General features: G+C 27.7%; 2 protein-coding genes across 6 annotated transcripts; one reads left to right on the plus strand and one right to left on the minus strand.

Moving 5' to 3' along the window:
- Nucleotides 1-5,809: 5,809 nt before the first annotated feature.
- LOC112751381 (serine/threonine-protein kinase STY13) lies at nucleotides 5,810-8,684 on the plus strand. Of its 3 annotated transcripts, none has more exons than XM_025800496.3 (4): nucleotides 5,810-6,038; nucleotides 6,285-6,330; nucleotides 6,843-7,820; nucleotides 7,966-8,684. In XM_025800496.3, exons 3-4 carry the CDS (start codon nucleotides 6,916-6,918, stop codon nucleotides 8,303-8,305), a joined length of 1,245 nt encoding a protein of 414 aa, XP_025656281.1. In that variant the 5' UTR covers nucleotides 5,810-6,038; nucleotides 6,285-6,330; nucleotides 6,843-6,915; the 3' UTR covers nucleotides 8,306-8,684. The 3 variants fall into 3 exon arrangements, with proteins under 3 accessions (XP_025656281.1, XP_025656283.1, XP_025656282.1); XM_025800497.3 differs by having other exon boundaries at nucleotides 5,822-6,038; nucleotides 6,285-6,342; XM_025800498.3 differs by lacking the exon at nucleotides 6,285-6,330 and having other exon boundaries at nucleotides 5,821-6,038.
- Nucleotides 8,685-11,077: 2,393 nt separating this feature from the next.
- On the minus strand, nucleotides 11,078-20,251 carry LOC112751382 (protein DAY-LENGTH-DEPENDENT DELAYED-GREENING 1, chloroplastic). Of its 3 annotated transcripts, none has more exons than XR_011872556.1 (7): nucleotides 19,316-20,251; nucleotides 18,629-18,714; nucleotides 17,592-17,765; nucleotides 13,024-13,660; nucleotides 12,604-12,701; nucleotides 12,327-12,462; nucleotides 11,078-11,414 (listed from the first exon to the last, which is right to left on the minus strand). XR_011872556.1 is itself a non-coding variant. In XM_025800500.3 (7 exons), the coding sequence occupies exons 1-7, from the start codon at nucleotides 19,979-19,981 to the stop codon at nucleotides 11,346-11,348; spliced, it is 1,344 nt and encodes a 447-aa protein (XP_025656285.1). In that variant the 5' UTR covers nucleotides 19,982-20,251; the 3' UTR covers nucleotides 11,078-11,345. The 3 variants fall into 3 exon arrangements, 2 of the variants coding, with proteins under 2 accessions (XP_025656285.1, XP_025656286.1); XM_025800500.3 differs by having other exon boundaries at nucleotides 13,546-13,660; XM_025800501.3 differs by having other exon boundaries at nucleotides 11,078-12,198; nucleotides 13,546-13,660.
- Nucleotides 20,252-22,391: the final 2,140 nt, after the last annotated feature.

Below are 22,391 nucleotides of genomic sequence, written 5' to 3' on the forward strand. Positions count from 1 at the left end.
AATTATAATTTCTGCATTTACTCAACATACGTTTAGGTTTATTGCTAGTTATTATTAGTTTTTCATAATTTTTTCTAAATAAATATTGACAATATTAAAATAATTATTCTAATTTTTGTGCACTATTTACTATTTTCATTTTTTATAATATGTATTATTGTTCTTATTAGAATGACAAATTAAATAAAAAATTAATTATAAATAATAATAAAAATATAACTTGTAAAAAATTAGAATCTAAAATAATAATAAAAATAAAATTATTAAGAGTACTTAAAAAAGTACTAAAATATGTTATTTTATATATTATTTTTAATTTAATAAATAAATATTAATTTTTACTATAAAAAATATTTAAAAAGTTATCAATTTTTATATGTTAATTTTAATTTTATAAATAAATATTAATTTTTATTATAATAATAAAAAATTATAATATATTAAAATGAGTACTATAAAAAAATACTATATAAAAAATACTAAAAAATATAAAAAAATTAAATATACTTAAAAAAAATAATATTATAATTTAATATTATATTATTTTAGTAATTAATTAATTATTTTTTAGAAGTGATTTTAATTAATATTTTTTAAATAATATTTATTTTATCAAAACAATTTTAGTAAAAATTGTCAAACATAAATCATGTTGGTACAAATTCACTTATATCCAAAATCAATTCTAAAATTTTTATTATTAATAATTTTAATTTATATTTTTTAAGATACATGTTAATTAAATTTTAAATTTTATTATTTTTTATTAATACTCAATTAATATTTTAAATTTTAATAATATAACTTAAACATTCCCTCATGTTAGTTACAAAAAAAATTCGCTAATATTAATAAAAAAAACGGTTCTTATCATTTCTCGCAATGAAATGAATGAAACTTATACTACAACATTTACTTTATGTTTATCAACAAAATAGCATTTAATTGATAACGGTGATGGTATATTTTAGCCAAAAAAAAAAAAATGAGTGAAGCATGGCTCACACTATTCCAAATCCCAAGTTTTTAGGGTGTGTTTGTGAAATACGTTGAAGAGGATAAAAGTGTGTTTAAGTGTTTTGAACACTATTTTTTAATATTTGGTAACTTTTCTTTTCTAAACGCAAACATTCCCAAAAGTTCGTTCACTAAAAGTAAGAAATTATAATGTCTGCATTTACTCAACGTACCTTTAGGTTTATTGCTAGTTATTATTAATTTTTTCACAATTTTTTCTAAATAAATATTGACAATATTAAAATAATTATTCTAATTTTGTGCACTATTTACTATTTTTATTTTTTATAATATGTATTATTGTTCTTATTAGAAATGATAAATTAAATAAAAAATTAATTATAAATAATAATAAAAATATAACTTGTAAAAAATTAGAATCTAAAATAATAATAAAAATAAAATTATTAAGAGTACTAAAAAAAAGTACTAAAATATGTTATTTTATATATTATTTTTAATTTAATAAATAAATATTAATTTTTACTATAAAAAATATTTAAAAAGATATCAATTTTTATATGTTATTTTTAATTTCATAAATAAATATTAATTTTTATTATAATAATAGAAAATTATAATATATTAAAATAGAGTACAACAAAAAAATACTATATAAAAAATATTAAAAAATATAAAAAAATTAAATATACTTAAAAAAAAATATTATAATTTAATATTATATTTTTAGTAATTAATTAATTATTTATCTAGAAGTGATTTTAATTAATAATTTTTAAACTATATTTATTTTATCAAAATAATTTTAGTAAAAATTGTCAAATATAAATTATGTTGACACAAACTCACTTATACCTAAAATCAATTTTAAAACTTTTATTATTAATAATTTTAATTTATATTTTTAAAATACATGTTAATTAAATTTTAAATTTTATTATTTTTTATTAATACTCAATTAATATTTTAAATTTTAATAATATAAAAATAATATATTAACTTAAACATTCGCTCATGTTAGTCACAAAAAAAAATTGCTAATATTAATAAAAAAACGGTTCTTATCATTTCTTGCAATGAAATAAATGAAACATTATACTACAACATTTACTTGATGCTTATCAACAAAATAGCATTTAATTAATAACGGTGATGCTGTATTTTAGCGAAAAAAATGTGAGTGAAGCATGGCTCACGCTATTCCAAATCCCAAGTTTTAAGGTGTTTTTGTGAAACACGTTGGAGAGGATAAAAGTGTGTTTAAGTGCTTTGAACACTATTTTTTTATGTTTGGCAACTTTTCTTTTTTAAACGCCAACATTCCAAAAATTCGTTCACTAAAAATAAGAAATTATAATTTCTGCATTTACTCAACGTACGTTTAGGTTTATTGCTAGTTATTATTAGTTTTTTAATAATTTTTTCTAAATAAATACTGACAATATTAAAATAATTATTCTACATTATTTACTATTTTCATTTTTTATAATATGTATTATTATTCTTATTAGAAATAATAAATTAAATAAAAAATTAATTATAAATAATAATAAAAATATAACTTGTAAAAATTAAAATCTAAAATAATAATAAAAATAAAATTATTAAAAATACTTAAAAAGTACTAAAATATGTTATTTTATATATTATTTTTAAATTAATAAATAAATATTAATTTTTACTATAAAAAATATTTAAAAAAATTATCAATTTTTATATGTTATTTTTAATTTTATAAATAAATATTAATATTTATTATAATAATAAAAAATTATAATATATTAAAATAGAGTATTATAAAAAAAATACTATATAAAAAATACTAAAAAATATAAAAAATTAAATATGCTAAAAAAAATTATAATTTAATATTATATTATTTTAGTAATTAATTATTTATTTATTTAGAAGTGATTTTAATTAATATTTTTTAAATAATATTTATTTTATCAAAACAATTTTAGTAAAAATTGTCAAACATAAATCATTTTGGCACAAATTCACTTATACCCAAAATCAAATCTAAAATTTTTATTATTAATAATTTTAATTTATATTTTTAAAATACATGTTAATTAAATTTTAAAATTTATTATTTTTTATTAATACTCAATTAATACTTTAAATTTTAATAATATAAAAATAATATATTAACTTAAACATTCGCTCATGTTAGTCACAAAAAAAAATCGCTAATATTAATAAAAAAAAACCGTTCTCATCATTTCTCGCAATGAAATAAATGAAACGTTATACTACAACATTTATTTGATGCTTATCAACAAAATAGCATTTAATTGACAACGGTGATGGTGTATTTTAGCGCAAAAAAAAAATGTGAATGAAGCATAACTCACGCTATTCCAAATTCCAAGTTTTTAGGGTGTGTTTGTGAAACATGTTGGAAAGGATTAAAAGTTTGTTTAAGTGTTTTGAATACTATTTTTTTATATTTGGCAATTTTTCTTCTCTGAACGCCAACGTTCCCAAAAGTTCGTTAACTAAAAGTAAGAAATTATAATTTCTGCATTTACTCAACGTACGTTTAGGTTTATTGCTAGTTATTATTAGTTTTTTCATAATTTTTTTAAATAAATACTGACAATATTAAAATAATTATTCTAATTTTTGTGCACTATTTACTATTTTCATTTTTTATAATATATATTATTGTTCTTATTAGAAATGATAAATTAAATAAAAAATTAATTATAAATAATAATAAAATATAACTTGTAAAAAATTAGAATCTAAAATAATAATAAAAATAAAATTATTAAGAGTACTTAAAAAAAGTATTAAAATATGTTATTTTATATATTATTTTTAATTTAATAAATAAATATTAATTTTTACTATAAAAAATATTTAAAAAGATATCAATTTTTATATGTTATTTTTAATTTCATAAATAAATATTAATTTTTATTATAATAATAAAAAATAATAATATATTAAAATAGAGTACAATAAAAAAATATTATATAAAAAATATTAAAAAATATAAAAAAATTAAATATACTTAAAAAAATAATATTATAATTTAATATTATATTTTTAGTAATTAATTAATTATTTATCTAGAAGTGATTTTAATTAATATTTTTTAAACTATATTTATTTTATCAAAATAATTTTAGTAAAAATTGTCAAATATAAATTATGTTGGCACAAACTCACTTATATCCAAAATCAATTCTAAAATTTTTATTATTAATAATTTTAATTTATATTTTTAAAATACATGTTAGTTAAATTTTAAGATTTATTATTTTTTATTAATACTCAATTAATACTTTAAATTTTAATAATATAAAAATAATATATTAACTTAAACATTCGCTAATATTAGTAAAAAAAAATTCGCTAATATTAATAGAAAAACGATTCTTATCATTTCTCGCAGTGAAATAAATGAAACGTTATACTACAACATTTACTTGATGCTTATCAACAAAATAGCATTTAATTTATAACGGTGATAATGTATTTAGCGCAGAAAAAGTGTGAGTGAAGCATGGCTCACGCTATTTCAAATCCCAAGTTTCTACTTTCTAGTCTCTACCCATAAGAAAACAAGTTGAAAAAAAAAAGAGAGAGATTTATTAAAAAAAATAAACAATTTTTTTTTGGTGACAAAAAAAAAATAAAAATAAACAATTGATACAATTAATTAGTTAATTATTAAAGGAATTAAAAAAAAGCAATTAATAAATAAAAACTTTATTATCATTGAATTTTAGTACAAATATTTATTCAAATACCAAAAAATATATTTTTTTTTAAAAACTGGATTTAGCTAGAATCTATTGTCTTAACAAAATATTCAATATAGTGAATGATTGCATTAATTGACTAATATAAAATAAAGTTATCAGATGATAAATACACAAAATTTTATTTCGTAATTTTTAATATAAAAATATAAATCAACATATATTTATTAAATGCTTAATTTTTTTTAATTTTATTAAATTTTTATAATAAGTAAAAATTTAGTTTTTTTTTTTGGTGACTAAGTAAAAATTTAGTTAAATCTTCATTAACTAGTCTTTGTTAAAAGAATATGAAGTCTTTTAAAATATTATTTTTATGTTTGAAACATGATAATTTTGTAACATATTCTAGAAGTAAATGTTCTAAAATTAGTGTATTTTCTAAAAAATAATAGCTATTAAATATTTTTAGAAAACTCTATCTCATAAAAAATTTAATTATAAAATTTTAAATTATAAAAATTTAATTAAAATTTTAATGAAATTATCAAAATAAATTAAATACTTAAATTTTTAAAACACAGGAAGAAAAATATTGTTAAAAAGCTGTTGACATTAAAGATGTGATTGAAATACTATGTTTCAGGACAAAAAAAAGTTTATATATTTTGTATCCAAAATAGAGACAATATACCTTTCTTTTATTTAATATTTTTTTTCTTATTTCATACTCTTATCAAACAAGAACAACTATAGTATTTTTATTTTTGTTCATACAAAATAACCATACATCTATTATTTCAGTATTATATATAATCACTCTTATTTTTTATAGGTCATTCCACACAATTATTTTTTATTGTATATTTGTATAAATTTATAAAAAAATAATATTATCAAAATAAAAATATAAACATTTTTTATATATATTAACATGTCTAATCAGGACATTCTTTTATAAATATTTGTAAAATAAATAAAAAAAATAAAAAATGAATTTTTTAATTAAAATTTATATATAATTATTTTTATATAAAATTAATAATTAAAAATTATTAAATCTAAATTTAATTAAACATAATTTTTACTTATTAACTTCAAGTAGAGACAACTGCATGTAAATCTCTACCTTTCCATTTCTTATTTCTATTTTCTTTGTTTTTTTATTTGGTCCACGCCTGGGTGTTATTTTTCCTTTCATTCACACCACTTCTTCTTCTTCTTCCTCTCAGCAATCTCTTTTTCTTTCTCAGTTCCAATTCCAATTCTCTTCGATCTCTTCAATCTTCGATTTGATCAATCAGAACTCCAAAAACACACTTTCCCCTCCCCTCCTGAGTTGAGGTAAACCTTACAAGTTAACATCTCTTACTTCGCCTCTTCAATTAGGACTTTCATGGATTTTAGGGTTTTCACACTTTTTATTCTTTGTTCCCTTCTTCATTTTATGCTTTGTGATTTCACTCACTAGCTTGTTAATCGAGGAGAATTTAGCTCAATTTAATTTATTTCCTTTTTTACATTTTATTAATTTTTAGTTCCGTACATCGTTTGACTAACGAGGTGTTTTACCTTTCGCATGTTTCTCAGTCATATTTGGTAGCTTTTGATACAAGGATTAGGGATTATGCTGCTGGTAAGTTTTGTGGTATGGTCTCAACCAATTGCTATTGATGTTTGATGTTGTTGTTGTTGTCAATTTTGGTTCCAATGGAGTCTTCTTGTGCATTGACTTGTAAAACGGAATGCTATTAGACTTAGTCTCTGAGGGTTTTTTCTTTTTATATACGCATTTGATTTGTGATTTTGATTCTGAACAAAAATGTTGCTGTTGAGTAGGGTTTTTCTTCATACCCATTTGTTTTGATTTGGGAAGTTGAAAGCAATCTCTTAATTTTAGATGCAGTATATGGTTTAGTATATGTTTGTTGATGATTACTTTTTCAAAGGAAAAAAAAAAGATGTTAGATTATTATATTGTTAAAGGATTTTTTGCATTGATTATTTGTGAATGGTAAATGAAATGTATACCATACATGGAGTTACCTTTGTTGAAGTTGTTTTTTTGTAAATAATGTTCATAAATAGAAATGCTGAACATTTTCAAAGTTTAGTTGGGCTTTAGTTTTTTCCTTTTTGTTTTCCCAGGTTTTTTAAAGTTTCCAATTTCTGATGCTGAAGGAATAAGACATAAAGTTTTTTCCTTTACAAGACTGAAAAGATGTTGGAAGGTGGTGCTAAATTCCCTGGATTAATAGATCTCAACAAGCATACAACTGATAACTATTATGATTTCTCTCAAGGCTTTTACCATAAGCTTGGGGAGGGTACTAATATGTCGATTGACAGCATGCAAACAAGTAATGGTGGGGGATCTGTTGCGATGTCCATAGATAATAGTAGTGTTGGGTCTAATGATTCCCATACTCGCATATTGAACCACCAAGGGTTGCGGAGACGTGCAAATGATAACTACTCTGTTCAAAACAGTGTAAATCGTCGAGGAAGAGTCACACATGCATTGAGTGATGATGCTTTGGCTCAAGCTCTAATGGATAGCAGTTCCCCAACTGAGGGGCTTGAAAATTTTGATGAGTGGACAATTGATTTGAGGAAGCTTAATATGGGTGAGGCCTTTGCTCAAGGAGCTTTTGGAAAACTCTATAGGGGAACTTATAATGGTGAAGATGTAGCTATCAAAATCTTGGAGAGGCCTGAAAATGAGTTGTCAAAGGCTCAGTTGATGGAACAACAATTTCAGCAGGAAGTTATGATGCTGGCTACGCTAAAGCATCCTAATATAGTTCGTTTCATTGGCGCATGCAGAAAACCGATGGTATGGTGCATTGTAACGGAATATGCCAAAGGGGGTTCTGTTAGACAGTCTTTAATGAAGCGTCAGAACCGATCAGTTCCCCTAAAATTGGCTGTCAAACAGGCTTTGGATGTTGCTAGAGGCATGGCATATGTTCATGGACTTGGGTTGATCCACAGGGATTTGAAGTCTGATAATCTTTTGATTTTTGGGGACAAATCAATTAAAATTGCTGACTTTGGTGTTGCTCGCATTGAGGTGCAAACTGAAGGAATGACACCTGAGACTGGAACATACCGTTGGATGGCTCCGTAAGAATTGTTTTTTCTTTTATTTTTTGATACTATTTTAATGTGCATTCTGGTTGTGATCCTGAAGATACAGATATATGTTGCTGCCTCCTTAAAACGAGTTTACTATGTGTTCTGATCCTATATGTTTTCCAATATATGGCAGGGAGATGATCCAGCATAGGCCTTACACACAAAAGGTGGATGTGTATAGCTTTGGGATTGTTCTTTGGGAGCTTATCACCGGAATGCTTCCATTTCAGAACATGACAGCAGTGCAGGCTGCATTTGCAGTTGTGAACAAAAATGTTCGCCCGATCATACCCAACGATTGTTTACCTGTTCTCCGTGACATTATGACAAGATGCTGGGATCCCAACCCTGATGTCCGCCCGCCATTTGCCGAAATTGTAGGAATGCTCGAGAATGCAGAGACTGAGATCATGACAACTGTTCGGAAAGCCCGATTTAGGTGTTGCATGACACAACCAATGACTGCTGACTGATCCTGATGAAAAGAAAAAGGAAAAAAAACCGAATGAACGACATAAGACTGATGATGTTTTGGAGGGAACATGAGACTGAAGTAGTAAAGGATTGACTATATTATAGATTTGTGTATCATGTGTGTTTAATTTCTTTCTTCAGAAGGAGAAAAATTGAAAATCTTAACTGGAACCTTTTGTTTTATTGGCTTTCTATTTATTTTCTGTTTTGAATTAGTAAGAGGAGATTTGTGTATGTAATACATGCATGCACTACAGTTATGTATAGCTTTGAAAGCAAAAATGGTTGAAAATCTTTGTGCTCTGCTCGTGTATGTACAATTAGGATTGATATTTTCTTAAAAACCTGTGGGAAGTGATCCTCGGAATATTCATACAATTGTTTTCTTGGACATAATTTATTTTGAGCGATGCTGAAACTGACTCTTATCTGATTGTTCTTAAGCAGTGATATCCACACATAATTTCTTCATAGATTGTTGATCCACCAACTGTTTCTGCAAAAGAAGCATCCTTTAGAGAAAACTCATGCTAAATGCTTGTATAATAACCAAGTTCATATAATCACTGTGATGTATTCTGTTGGCACAATTATTGGATTATAACAATTTTATGGATGGTGTTCTATATTTGCAATCCATGTTGCAAGTATTCGTCATACGACTTAGGACGTTAAAACTCCAATAATGCATTGTCAATACTCAATAATGTTACTAGCACATTAAGCTTACTTTTGAGATCAGTTCACACATCCAATGATCTACTAAGTTGTCAAAGAAATTAGCAAAATTCAAACTTAGAACAGTCTGACCTAGTATCTATGGCACTAGATTGGAGTATGATACAGTTTGATGTGTCAATCACTGTTGAGGTTGGACTATTATCGAACATTAATTTTGATATCATGTTTAAAAGGAACGTTATTCAATTAAAAATTTCAAGTTATTCGATCAAATGACTGTATACAAATGTAGAGATGTTACATTTAACATTCTCATTTACAAGGCATTTTTTATTCTCATGTGAGAGTTACGTTTGCAAGATTCCCATTCGACGGAAATTATAAATTATTTAGTCATTTGTTGTTAAAAATTTAAAAAATAAAGTAATAATTAGATACTCGAAGATTTCAACCTCGGATTAGTCTGTCTCTACAGAAAAAAAAAGTCCAAATTTGATCCTCCAAGATGGATTTGGATCCTCTAAATTTTGAATTTTATTTTAGAGAATAAAGTGTGATCTCTCATCATTTATTTCATACATGGAACTAAGAAAAAATATAAGAGAGAAACTATTCAAGGGTGAGAGATCACACTTTATCCTCTAAATTGAAAATTTAAAATTTAGAGGATCCAAATTCCTCCAAGATAAACACATTATGTTCTTCTATCAATTTATCACATAAAGCTTAATGATAGTACTTATATGCACTGTTAATTAATGTGACATTTATTTATGAAAAATCGTCACATAGATAACAATTTTTGGAATAAAACTTCATTTGTTTTGGTAGAATTCGTGGTAAATAAAGAACAGTTGATAAAGGTTATATGAAAACTCAATCGATAATGAATGTTTTATTGTTTAAAATTACATTATTTTTATGCTCATATGGCAACAACGAAACATGAATCACTTTAATAATGTAACTCCATTTCGTTTCACACTATTTATTGATAGAAGGCTATGAAGTATAGACACCTCGTTGAGTTGTCGTGTCCGCGTGTCGGATACATTTCGGACACGACACTCACCGACACTCGTCCGACACGCGTGTCTGCTGTGTACAACCAAGTCTTAATAAAAAAGGAAAAAATTCTTCTCCGAATACGTCTGGACACACCTAAATACCATCACGTGTCAGCATGTCCAGTCTTATTAATATATATTCTTAAAATAAATTTAGATATAGTATATATTATTATTTATTAAAATAAAAAATATTTTAAATACTTGATATAATTAAAATAAGACATTAAAAATAATTAAAAAATTTAATTTATATTTTAATATCAATAAAATATCAAAATATCATTACGATTTATCTAAAAAATATTTTATATTTTATATGTGTGTGTCTCCTGGTCATGGAAAATTTTAAAATTCGTGTGTCGGCGTAGTCCGTGCATCATAAATAGAACGATATACATATCCATCATTTACTATCGTAGAAGAACTAATTGATATTTCTTTTTTCTTTCAAAGATTAATTAATCCGAGGTCGAAATCCTTGATAATGTAATTGTCACTTAATTCAAATTTAAATGATAGGTATTAGGGACATTGTGATTGACCGAAGAAAATCAATTTTTAATAAAATTATTAGGGACATTTCAGACAGCTAACATAATATTCTTGGGAATATAACTATTAACAAACAGAAACATTAATTCCCAGAAGTAGTATTTCTATGAATATAAGCAAACACAGGATTCTAATTTTTCCTAGAAATGTGGTTTCCAGGAATACCATTTTCCGGAATTTGGTTCTTGAAAGACAAAAATAAATTAAAGTAAAAAAAAAATTCATAAGCCAACGCTCCGTTAGTACAAGACGTACCCGTAGTTCATCCAATTAAAACAATTGCAAAGTTTAATCAATTTCGATTGTTAAAGGAAAAATTAAAAAAAATAGTTCAAGGAACTATACAAAGGAAGCGAATCTCAATATCAAATCAACATTTGGTCCTATTTATTAGCAAAATATTGGGTGGTATATCTCTGTCCATATTGCTTTTCAGCAGGAACTAGAAATTTAATGACTCTTGGAAAATGTTGTCAACTCTGACCATATATATTTCAAGGTAAAAAACAATAGCCCAATTGGCCAACATGGTAAAATCATTGAAAAATTTTCACATACTTAGAAAAGCATGTGATAATGTAATTATTTGCAAATGAAGAACATGACCAGTTCAATGTATACAACTGCACACATGAAGAATGAACGGTTAGGGTGCAAAACTGAAGAATGTTTCAGGTGACAAAACCAAACCGCATTAAGATAAAGGTCTCTGATGGTGCAGGTACAAAATTCTCGACTAGTGACGCTTCATTTCCTGGAAAATATTTGATACCTTCGGTGACAATCTTGGGAGGTATTTGAATAGCTGCATCACAAGAGAAAAGAGTGATAAGCCTGACCAACTAGGAAGCAAACTGAAACATAAAAAATTCCAACAGCAATATATAGAATAGAAAACTTTTGGGCCCCTTTAAGGTTGTTTAGGGGAAAAAAAATGTTTTGCAGATAGCTGCATCAGACAACAGACAATCCATTCTATCAAAGGCTTCCTTTTAAAGGTGAATTTCAGTGCAACATTAAGGTTGATGCGGGAGACAGTTAGAGTTAGGAGGCTCAGATCTAATGTCAGGTTAATAATATAAAACCAATGGCATGTTTTGATTTAACAACAAAGATGATTCCAAATTCCCTTAAAGGAGGTTAAATGAAGTGAAAAAATGATCTTAACTATAATGTAGTGGTTTGGAAGGTCCAACATTAGGAATCATAGATACACTATTCCCATCTATCCCTCGTCAAACATGGTAATTAGAGTTGCCATTACTCTGACAACCTTTCCTTTCTTTCATGAGAAATATTTGCATTAATTTGGAGCACATTAATGCATGTTACAGGAACATTCATAGTCACTTATTTTCATATATGATATTTAGAATTTATATAAAAGATTGAGAATCAATGACCCGGAATATCCAGGAGTAGCATTAAATTTGCTCCAGGAACATGCAAGTCTCTCTTTCACCCTGATGAAGAAAATAAGTGGTTGCTTTGAAATTAATGACCAAAGAGGATTATTCTTTGTTAGTTTGCGACAACCTAAAGATCACTTAGAAGCGATGACAATGGTCATTTGCTGGTCTTGGTGCTGGCTGAAGGCAAAAATTATGTGCAAAAGGTGTTAAGTTATCGCCTATACTATATCTGGAAACTAATTAATACCAAAAACACAAATGGAAATTGAACCAGCAACATTTAGCAGCCACTGAAGATAACATACCCAAAGTTTCACACAAGCATCAACAACAACGGGGACCAGACAAACAAAAATAGTTATAGCAGCCTGATCAACTTCAAGCCCATAGTGCTCAACAATTATCTCAATCAAAGTTTGCCAACCAGATTCAGAATGGTACCTGCAAGCATCCCATATGCATCAAAAGCAGACAACATATGAAGCATAGGTGAAACAAAGGTGCTGCAACAAGTAAAATACTATTCAAAATATCTAAGATATTAAAGCAAGTAACAAGTTAGAAAAGGAAAAAAGAAATTACCCAAGGAATATATCTGTGATAAGTATAATTAGGAATGCCTTCCCAGTATCTGAAATATTATTTATAATTTTATAACCAGTAAATTTGAGCAAAGCTACCTGCACAACAGAAGCATAGAGAAAAAAAGGGACAATAAATAGACATATTCTAGACATATTCAAGATAATTGTATAAATAAAATATTAGTAAATATCAACAATCAAGCTGGAAAATAAACTAAATTGCAAAATGTTAGAAATAGAATGCCTAATTGTATCCCAAATTAGGTTCTATGCCAAAGAAGCTTCCTTAAAATATGAATATTACACTTAAATCAAGTGCACCAAATAGTAGGCTAAGATCACACCTCAGAATAAAAATTTTGAAACCACACTTGGCTAGAGATAATAACGTGTAGCCTTTATAAGTGCTAGGACAAACCTCTCCTCTTAAGCAAACTGTTGGGTCGATTTAGGCCTACTTTGTTCCAAGATATTCCTTAGATTTTGTAGCGGTTTCTAAGTCTGTCAAAGAGGCTCTTGCTCGTTGTAGGAAGAGAGAAGCAATGTTGGAATGGCTATTGAGAGGAATAAAACTTGGGATATTGTTTTGTGCAAACAGATGTGTCAGGGTCTTCTAAAAGTATCCGAAATGATTGTAATCAACGAACCATACATGTCCTCTAATTTGATCTTTGGAAACATAAGTATATCAGACAAAGGTTTAGATATAACCTTAATCATCTCTTCCTCCTTCTTTTTTCCCTTTCAATGATTACCTTGTCTTCATTCTTGACACTTCTTTATTTTAAGGAATTACTTTATAAAAGAAATTTTCTTCATCTATTGAAGAAACTATACTTGTGTCTTAGGTTATTCACAAAAATTAATAGTAATAGAATACAAGTCCAACAAAAATATAAAAAATTCAGAACCTTTAGAATAAAGAAAATTGTAAACTTACTTTACTCTTATTGAAGTATAAAAGAATAAATAAAGAGATCCCATAAATTGCATCGGACCATATGTTGGCAAATGCTTTGCGATTCTCCAATCTCCACTCTTCTCGCAACTCTAATCTGTCAGAGCAACAAACGGAAGATAAATAAGGATAACAAATAAACAACAACTGAAGCTCATATTGAATAATAATTCACATAAAATACGATAACTATATATATCCAGGACTAGATTAATTCTCTTTTGCTCAGAGCCTTCATCAGTTCACAAGGTTTATGCTCTATCTTATTTCCTTCCATCCATGCATGGCTACCATTTTTCATGTGTCTTATGCCATTAATTATCCTTTACTCATCTTTTATCCACATTGATCATGATTATCTATTATGTCATTCATGCCCTTTTGATCCATTAATATATATCCCATATTTCTCTATGTGCATTTACATGACCTTTTATGCCATTATATTATTATTCCTTTAATGTTGAGAGTACATACCCATTTAAAATGTTTTATTTAATTATTTAACATACCCTAATTTTACTATGTGCATTTACCTGACCTTTTATACTATTAAATTATTATTATTCCTTTAATGTTGAGAGTACATGCCTTTTTTTTTATATCTTGTTCAATGTACCCTATTCTATTATGTGCATCTAAATGACCTCTTATATCATTATGTTATTATTACTCCTTTAATTTAAGGTCAAGGGTACATACTTTCTTATAGTATTTTATTCAAGTATTTAATATACCTCATTCTTACTATGTGCACTTAGATTATGTTTTATACATTATATTATTAATATTTTCTTATGGTCAAGAGTACCTATAATTGTTTTATTCAACTAATTAATATCCAACCAAGTTGGGTTGGTCTAGTGGTTAGCTCACTAGTCCGCTTAAGCAAGTGTCGGGGGTTCGAATCCCGCCTTGTGCATGCAGCAACCCATTGGCCAGCGACAAACCCTTAAATGGAGCTCAATACCGCGGCGGATTAGTCCTTGACCTGTCGGGTTGGGGGATACCATGGGAAACCAAAAAAAAAAAAAAAAAACTAATTAATATCCCCTATTTTATTATATGAAATTATATGAACTTTTATACTATTAGATTAATAATATTTCTTTTGAGTCAAGAGTACATGCCATTTTATAACTATTTTATTCAACTATTTAAAATATCTTATTTTTATATATAATGTGCATTTATATGATATTTTATACATTATATTATTAACTTCCCTCTAAGGTCGAGATAACATATTTTCTTATAACATCTTATTCAACATGCTCATTTTGTCATGGTATATGTCCCTCCTCTTGCATGATCTATTCTTGCATGAATCTCTTCTTGTGTATGCCTAAACAACCCTAATTGTAAATTAAATTGAGGGAATGATCAAGGGAAGTTGACCCCAAAGATAAGATATCGAGATGATCCCTCGGTAAGGGAGGGTGATCGATCAAGATGATTCTTCGGTAAGGGAAAGTGATCGCCCAAGACATTCGAGATAAGAACCTTCGGTGAGAAAATGAGACTCTCATTTTATACCGGTTTGAGCTCAATACCCTTCATAAAAGCTACAAGTTAAGAAAGGAGAAAGTATAAAGCAAAGTTTGATCATAATGATGTTCTTTTTTAAGATTTATTTATGAATATGTCGACATTCCATATGTTACTATCCTTTCTATTTTTTTTCTTTGTGCTCTCCTTTTTGCCTATATGTTTTACAAGAAAGGTTCATATTACATGCCATATCGTACGACATTTTTTTAAAATCCCGCACGTGGGCTGGAGATAGATATGGAGGTGTTGTATAGCACTCCTACTGAGACTTTAAGTTCTCATCCCTTTTCTTTTTCCATACTATCTCTAGAGGAACATGGCTCAGCGGATAGAGACGACGCAGGTGCCCCCGAAGGTAACTTCTGAATATGATCCCTCGAAGCACGCGTGGGTAGTTACGACCACTACTGTGCTCCAAACTATCTACTTAGGTCGAGAGTTCGTGGAAAGAGAACCCTAACTTCCCGTCGTAACCTTTCTAGATAAAAACGCTTCAGCATTCAAGAAGCGGTCATGGTGATGCATCTCGAATCAGATTCCGAGACGGAGGAAGAGGAAGACACCATGGAAGAGGATCGAGAAGAGGAGTTGAACCCTTGCGGAAGTCCAAAGGTGGAATACGTATCCTACTCCCCCACTTCGGCACCCCGTCGAGTCTTAGTTCATCCCACACAACTGAAGCGTTCTTATCTAGGAAGGTTACGACGGCAGCTGGGGTTCTCTTTCAACGAACTCTTGCCTTAATTACCTTCGGGGGCACTGCGTCGTCTCCATGTTCCTCTGGAGACAGTATGGGAAAAGAAAAGGGATGAGAACTTAAAGTCTCAGTAGGAGTGCTATGCAACACCTCCATATCTATCTCTAGCTCACGCGCGGGATTTTGAAAAAAAGTCGTACGATGTGGCATGTAATATAAACCTTTCTTGTAAAGCATATAGGCAAAAAGGAGAGCACATAGAAAAAAAAATAGAAAGGATAGTAACATATGGAATGTTGACATATTCATAAATAAATCTTAAAAAAGAACATCATTATGATCAAACTTTGCTTTATACTTTTTCCTTTCTTAACTTGTAGCTTTTATAAAGGATATTGAGCTCAAACCGGTATAAACTGAGAGTCATCTTCCCTTATCGAAAGATCATCTCGATATCTTGTCTTTGGGGGTCACCTTCCCTTACCGAATGATCATTCCCTCAGTTTAATTTACAATTAGGGTTGTTTAGACGTACACAAGAATAGATTCATGCAAGAGGAGGGAAGTAGGTTATCTCGACCCTAGAGGGATGTTAATAATATAATGTATAAAATATCATATAAATGCACATTATATAAAAAAATATGATATTTTAAATAGTTGAATAAAATAGTTATAAGAGGGCATATACTCTTGACTCAAAAGAAATATTATTAATCCAATGATATAAAAGTTTATATAATTTCACGTAATAAAATAGAAGATATTAATTAGTTGAATAAAACAATTATAAAGAAACATGTATTCTTGACCCTACAAAAATATTAATAATATAATGTATAAAACATAATCTAAGTGCACATAGTAAAATTAGGAAAGCATGTACCATTGACCTTAAATTAAAGGAGTAATAATAACATAATGATATAAGAGGTCATTTAGATGCACATAATAGGATAGGGTACATTGAACAAGACATAAAAAAAAGACATGTACTCTCAACATTAAAGAGATAATAATAATTTAATGGTATAAAAGGTCATGTAAATGCACATAGTAAAATTAGGATATGTTAAATAATTAAATAAAACATTTTAAAGGAGTATGTACTCTCAACATTAAAGGAATAATAATATAATAGCATAAAAGATCATGTAAATGCACATAGAGAAATATGGGATATATATTAATGGATCAAGAGGGCATGAATGACATAATAGATAATCATGATCAATGTGGATAAAAGATGAGTAAAGGATAATTAATGCCATAAGACACATGAAAGATGATAGCCATGCATGGATGGAAAGAAATAAAATAGAGAATACTACATGCCAACATAAAAGTAAGAAAAGCATAATTCCCTACTCTTTTTCTAACGCGAGTTTGCCTCTTGTGTTTGCACATAGAATATATTTTTTGTAGAGAGAGAAGGGAGAGAATTAGTATTTGAGAGGAGTGATTTTCTACCTATAGGTGCACCCATATTTATATACATTTGAGAATAGGGTAGTTGGAATAATTTTAAATTCAAACGGAGAGTGATTACTAGATTCCTATCCATAAATTCAAAATTCTAAACCTATCTCCTAACTGATTTTCAAATTTCGAATTTAATTTTGTTTCTAGAAGGGGTGGTTGTTACACGAGTTATATTTCACACTTTTTAGCTCAATGGTTTTTTGAACTTTCATACTGAATTTATAGTTCCATTTATTGCTCATAAAATAAAGATTCAACAGAAAAAAGTAAAAAAAGAAAAGGAACAGGTTGATCTTACGCTTTACGCCTTAGTTCCCACCAAACTTCATCATCAGTAAGAGGTGGAGCTTTACCAATCTCTGTCTCAAGCTCAAATCTTCCTGACTCTGTCTTTAATTCCTTGATCATTTCAAGTTTTTGACTTCTCCTCACATCAAGCATTTGTGCTGCAAGTGGTACTTTCTTCACATATCTGTCAACAGAATAAGGTTAACTTGGCAGTTACAAAAGATTTTTAAATTCAAGTTAAAACAAATGCAAAACTGGAGATCAACATTTGAAAATTTGTACTTCAAAGACACTTCTGGGATAGTGGACCCGGAGGCACATAAAAGTCAAACTAAAAAAAAAACAGAAATTTAAAGAATCCTAAGATTTTATCTAAGATACTATTTATTCTTAACATTGATGAATTTGGGTAATAATACATCAAGTGCTGCTCTACCAGTCCAACAAGGATTTTTATTCAGTTGCATAATGCTTTAAAGGAAAGAATTATTCAGGAAAATACTAATTTCTTTTCTTTCTTTTTTTATATGGAAAACGTCTAGGTCTGTTCAGCAGCAGTCAGTCCACCAATGCCATGCTTCCAGGATCAACATGTGCTTACGGAGGTACTTATATAATAGATCGCTTACCAAAGGAGCTGTCAGTCACAGTGGCAGGAAGAACTAGAACCCAAGTCCTTCTGGGATATCTTCTGAGCCTTTGCCACTTGTGTCAACTCTCCTGGGCAAAAACTACTAATTTATAATGATGTTGTGTTCTTATGTCATTGAATTATGAAACTAGATTAACTATATCTAATATCTTGATCTCTTGATTGATTTCATCCTATCAATTCAGCACCCTGCATTCCAAGCCTATGCTACATGTCATTTGTCATATCCTCCACACATCACACTTTTAACAAAACATGATGCAGACAGAAGCACATACTAACGTGCATATCTATTTGTGCATATACCTTCAACTATATTAGCAAAACAGAAACACATTCGGCTAATATAGGAAAAAAGACTACAGTTTAGAAGTAATTCAATTTCCAACAATTACCTGTCTAAAAAAGGCATCAGTACATAGTCATGAACCAGAAAGTCCATGGCCCAAGGTATAACTATCAACACTGCCAAAAATTTAGCCTGCATTAACAAATTAGGTAGATAGAAATAAGTTACCGAGAAGAGTATATATTTAAGCAAGCAGTAGAACATCATTCACTTAGTATGAAAGAAATTGAAGGCAAGCAACACTATAGAACAATTCAAATTCTTCTTAACAATGTGACTACGGTCATGACTGAAAGACCCTCTTAAATATCGTCTTTATGGAAAATACTTCTTGAAAATTTGAGTATCGTGGTCCATATCAACACCTTCAGATTCTAATATGGCCCCAACTTCCCCCTTAAAACTCTTATTTTCTACTCTTAAATCTTGCTTGGGGATGTTCAAATAACACTATTGTTGTCTTACAAAGGAAACAAACATTTGATTCTCCGCGAGAGTACACAGCTCGCTAATACTGCATCCAACTCTTTGGGCTAATGATTGGAATAATAGTAACTCAAACTAACTAATGTTAAGCATCCCTACAATAACAACAATTACATTATCCAAATTTTGAACTTTGATTAATGCAGCTATCATAACATAACACTAGAATTTGGGAGAATCAAACTTCGCCATCTACCTAACAGATTCAACGATACAACACTTAACTAAAACGGCGAAAATGGCATACCGAATTGGTGGAAGCATACTTGAAAACACGGTCCTCATAGAGCAAGTCATCATCATCTTGTTCCACAGCACCGAAAATTAACGACCTAACAGACTCCACCAAACCCTTCTCCTCTTTCTCCATCACAACATAATCCTCCTCTTCATCTTCTTCTTCTTTCACCCTTCCCTCCTTTTCCTTGTTCTTGTTCTTGTCATCATAATCCAAACCATCACTCCAAGAAGAACCAGAATCAGAAGCAGAATCATGCTGATTAAGAAGCCAATCCTCCCACATCCTATACTCCTGGTTCCTCACATCTTCCTGTGCTTCCCTCAACTCAACAATGGCTTCAGCTCTCTGCTTCCACGCCTCGAATTTCTCATCTTCCGATAACTCCTCTTCCTCTTTCCGTTGTTGTTCCTCTTCAATTTCAACCATGTCATCTTCCTTCAATCCAAGCCAGTTGCCATCGTCCTCAAAGAAGAACCTGCGCCACCAACTCTTGTTCCTCTTGTTCTTCTTCTTAGCTTTGGAAACGAACTTGTTGCAGCGTTTAGGGTTAATGGGAGCGAAGTGAAGAGTGAAAGAGGAAGAGGAAGAAGAAGAAGAAGAAGGTGCATGCGAAGTAGTGAAGTGGTTAAAGAAGATTAGGTTGTTGTGGCATAACAAAGTTGAAGAGCTCATTAATTAAGAGCACAATATATTTAACCACATTTTTCGAACACAAGAAGAAGAAAAAGAAGCAAGAATGCAGAATTGGAAGTGCTTAAGAATAATGGTGATTCTGCTTATCCGCTCCGCAGAGAAGGGAAGACTGAAGAGTGAAGAGTGTGTCATGTATGTATATATGTATGTATGCGTGCGTTTATATACGTATTTATACGACGGTAGAGAGTAGAGAGAAGTAAGTAGAAGAAGAAAACTGATCTTCACGTGGGGATTGGCTGTTGTTGAGCCACGTATGCTTCAAACATGAATGAATGGATTTTAACCTTTTATGAAACAGCTAACATTTTGTGGAGGGACTTTAGTGGGAAACATTAAAAATTTCAAATTTTAAAGAGTTAACTATTAATTTAGTATTTATTTTATTATTTTAATGAATTTTTTTTATTTTAGAAAAAAAATACTAATTTAATATTCTAAAAATTTTGCACTAACAAAAAGATATTTAAAAGATGTATCGATAAAATAATCTTAAAATTTAAAAATACGATAAAAATAATTAATAAATATTATTTTTTATACGTAATAGAAAAAATTTTTATATTTAACAATTGATTTATCTATTTTATTCGAATTTTTTTTATTAATATTTAAATAAATATTTAAAAAATATACAAAAATAACTCAAAACAAAATTTAATCTCTAAATTTTTTTATTTTTTGTTTCTAAAATTTGTTAACATTTCAAAAAAAATTTTAAATTTTATTTTATTTTAATTTTATTTCAAAAGTTTTTTTTATATTAAATAGGGAGCCACTTAAATAAAGACGCTTAAAATATTTTTTTTAAAGATATTTTTAAGTAATTAAAATTCAATTCATATAATTCATTAAACTATGTTATTTTTATCAAAATTAAATCAAATAAATTAATTTGGCTAAAGAATCGATAAATTATATTTTGAATTGGTCTAAATTAATATTTTTTATAAAAAATAATTACAATATCTCTATTATAAAAATGACTAAAATACTCTTATTATATATATATATATATATATATACACATTGAGAACCCTAAATTTTAACCATTTTCTTTTCTCTGTGCTGTTATATGGTTAGAATTTAGAGTTTTCAAAATAAAAAATATATATAATAAGAATATTTTAGTCCTTTTCTATAATAAGGTTATTAAGGTTCTTGTAATCATTTTCTATAAAAAATGAATATTAATTTAGATTGATTTAAGGTTTGGTTTACCGATTTTTTGACAAAATTAATTTGTCTGATCTAATTTTAACAAAAATAATATAGTTTAATCAATTATATGTATTGAATTTTAATTAATAAAAAATATCTTTAAAAGAAGAAGTTTTAAGCATTTTTATCAAAATAGCTCCCTATCAAATATACCTCTAACAACTAAATTCTTAAAAAATTTAGAACCAATCCCATAATAATGCATCATAATTGTGTCTGATTCACTCGTCTTAAATGTTGTTTTGTAAAATTATTGTAAAATTGATCAAAATTTTTTTAAAAAATTAGCTATTAAAAATAAATTTGATGTAAATAAAAAACTTTTAAAATAAAATAAAAACTTGTGAATTTTTTAAAAATTTTAACAAATTTTTTATCATCATCTAACAAATATTCTTTTCCTACATCGTCCCACAATGGCAAATTCATTAGTTAAATGTGTATATGCATTTTCTTGATATACTAATAACAACTATATATAATCCATTTGTTGACTTTTCTTTTTTATGTTTAAACGAGTTCAATTGCCAAATTATACACTTGTAGTTAGAAAGAGAAGAGTTTTATACATCAAATATCTTTCATATTCCAATTAATTAATTATGTATATATATTAGATAAAATGGATAATAATGATGATTATATTATATATAAGGGGCCTTATAGTGTACAGATGTGGGTGTACAGATTTTTGTCTTTTTGTGGCTGAAAAGCGTGTCACTAAAAGTGTTGCTTAAAGAAAAAGTGTTACCTTTAATCGTTAACTTGGTTCTGATACCAATTTTTACTCTTCATATTTTACTTCGAATAAGTTTATAATTTGTATAGAATTGAAAATGTTACTTTTATAATTCTGATTTTTATAGTTTTTCAATCTTGTTTTAGTTTATAATAGTCTTTTTTGCATGGATTATTGTTTATAAAAATTTTTATCTGTTTGTCTTTTTCTTGAATATATTTTCTCAAATCTTCGACAACTTCTTTTATTTCTACACTTTTTGTTGTTTCTAAATATCTTTTTAATTTTTCAACCTCATTCTCCATTTTTTCTTTCAACAGCTTTAATTCTTTTAAATCATAATATAGTTTTCCAGGCATTTATAAATTTTTTAAGTTTAACTCCAACTTGTTTATATTTATTCTTATTTCTATCCTTTTTATTATGAGG

The sequence above is a fragment of the Arachis hypogaea genome, chromosome 15, assembly GCF_003086295.3.
Source record: "Arachis hypogaea cultivar Tifrunner chromosome 15, arahy.Tifrunner.gnm2.J5K5, whole genome shotgun sequence".
NCBI classification, from domain to species: domain Eukaryota; kingdom Viridiplantae; phylum Streptophyta; class Magnoliopsida; order Fabales; family Fabaceae; genus Arachis; species Arachis hypogaea.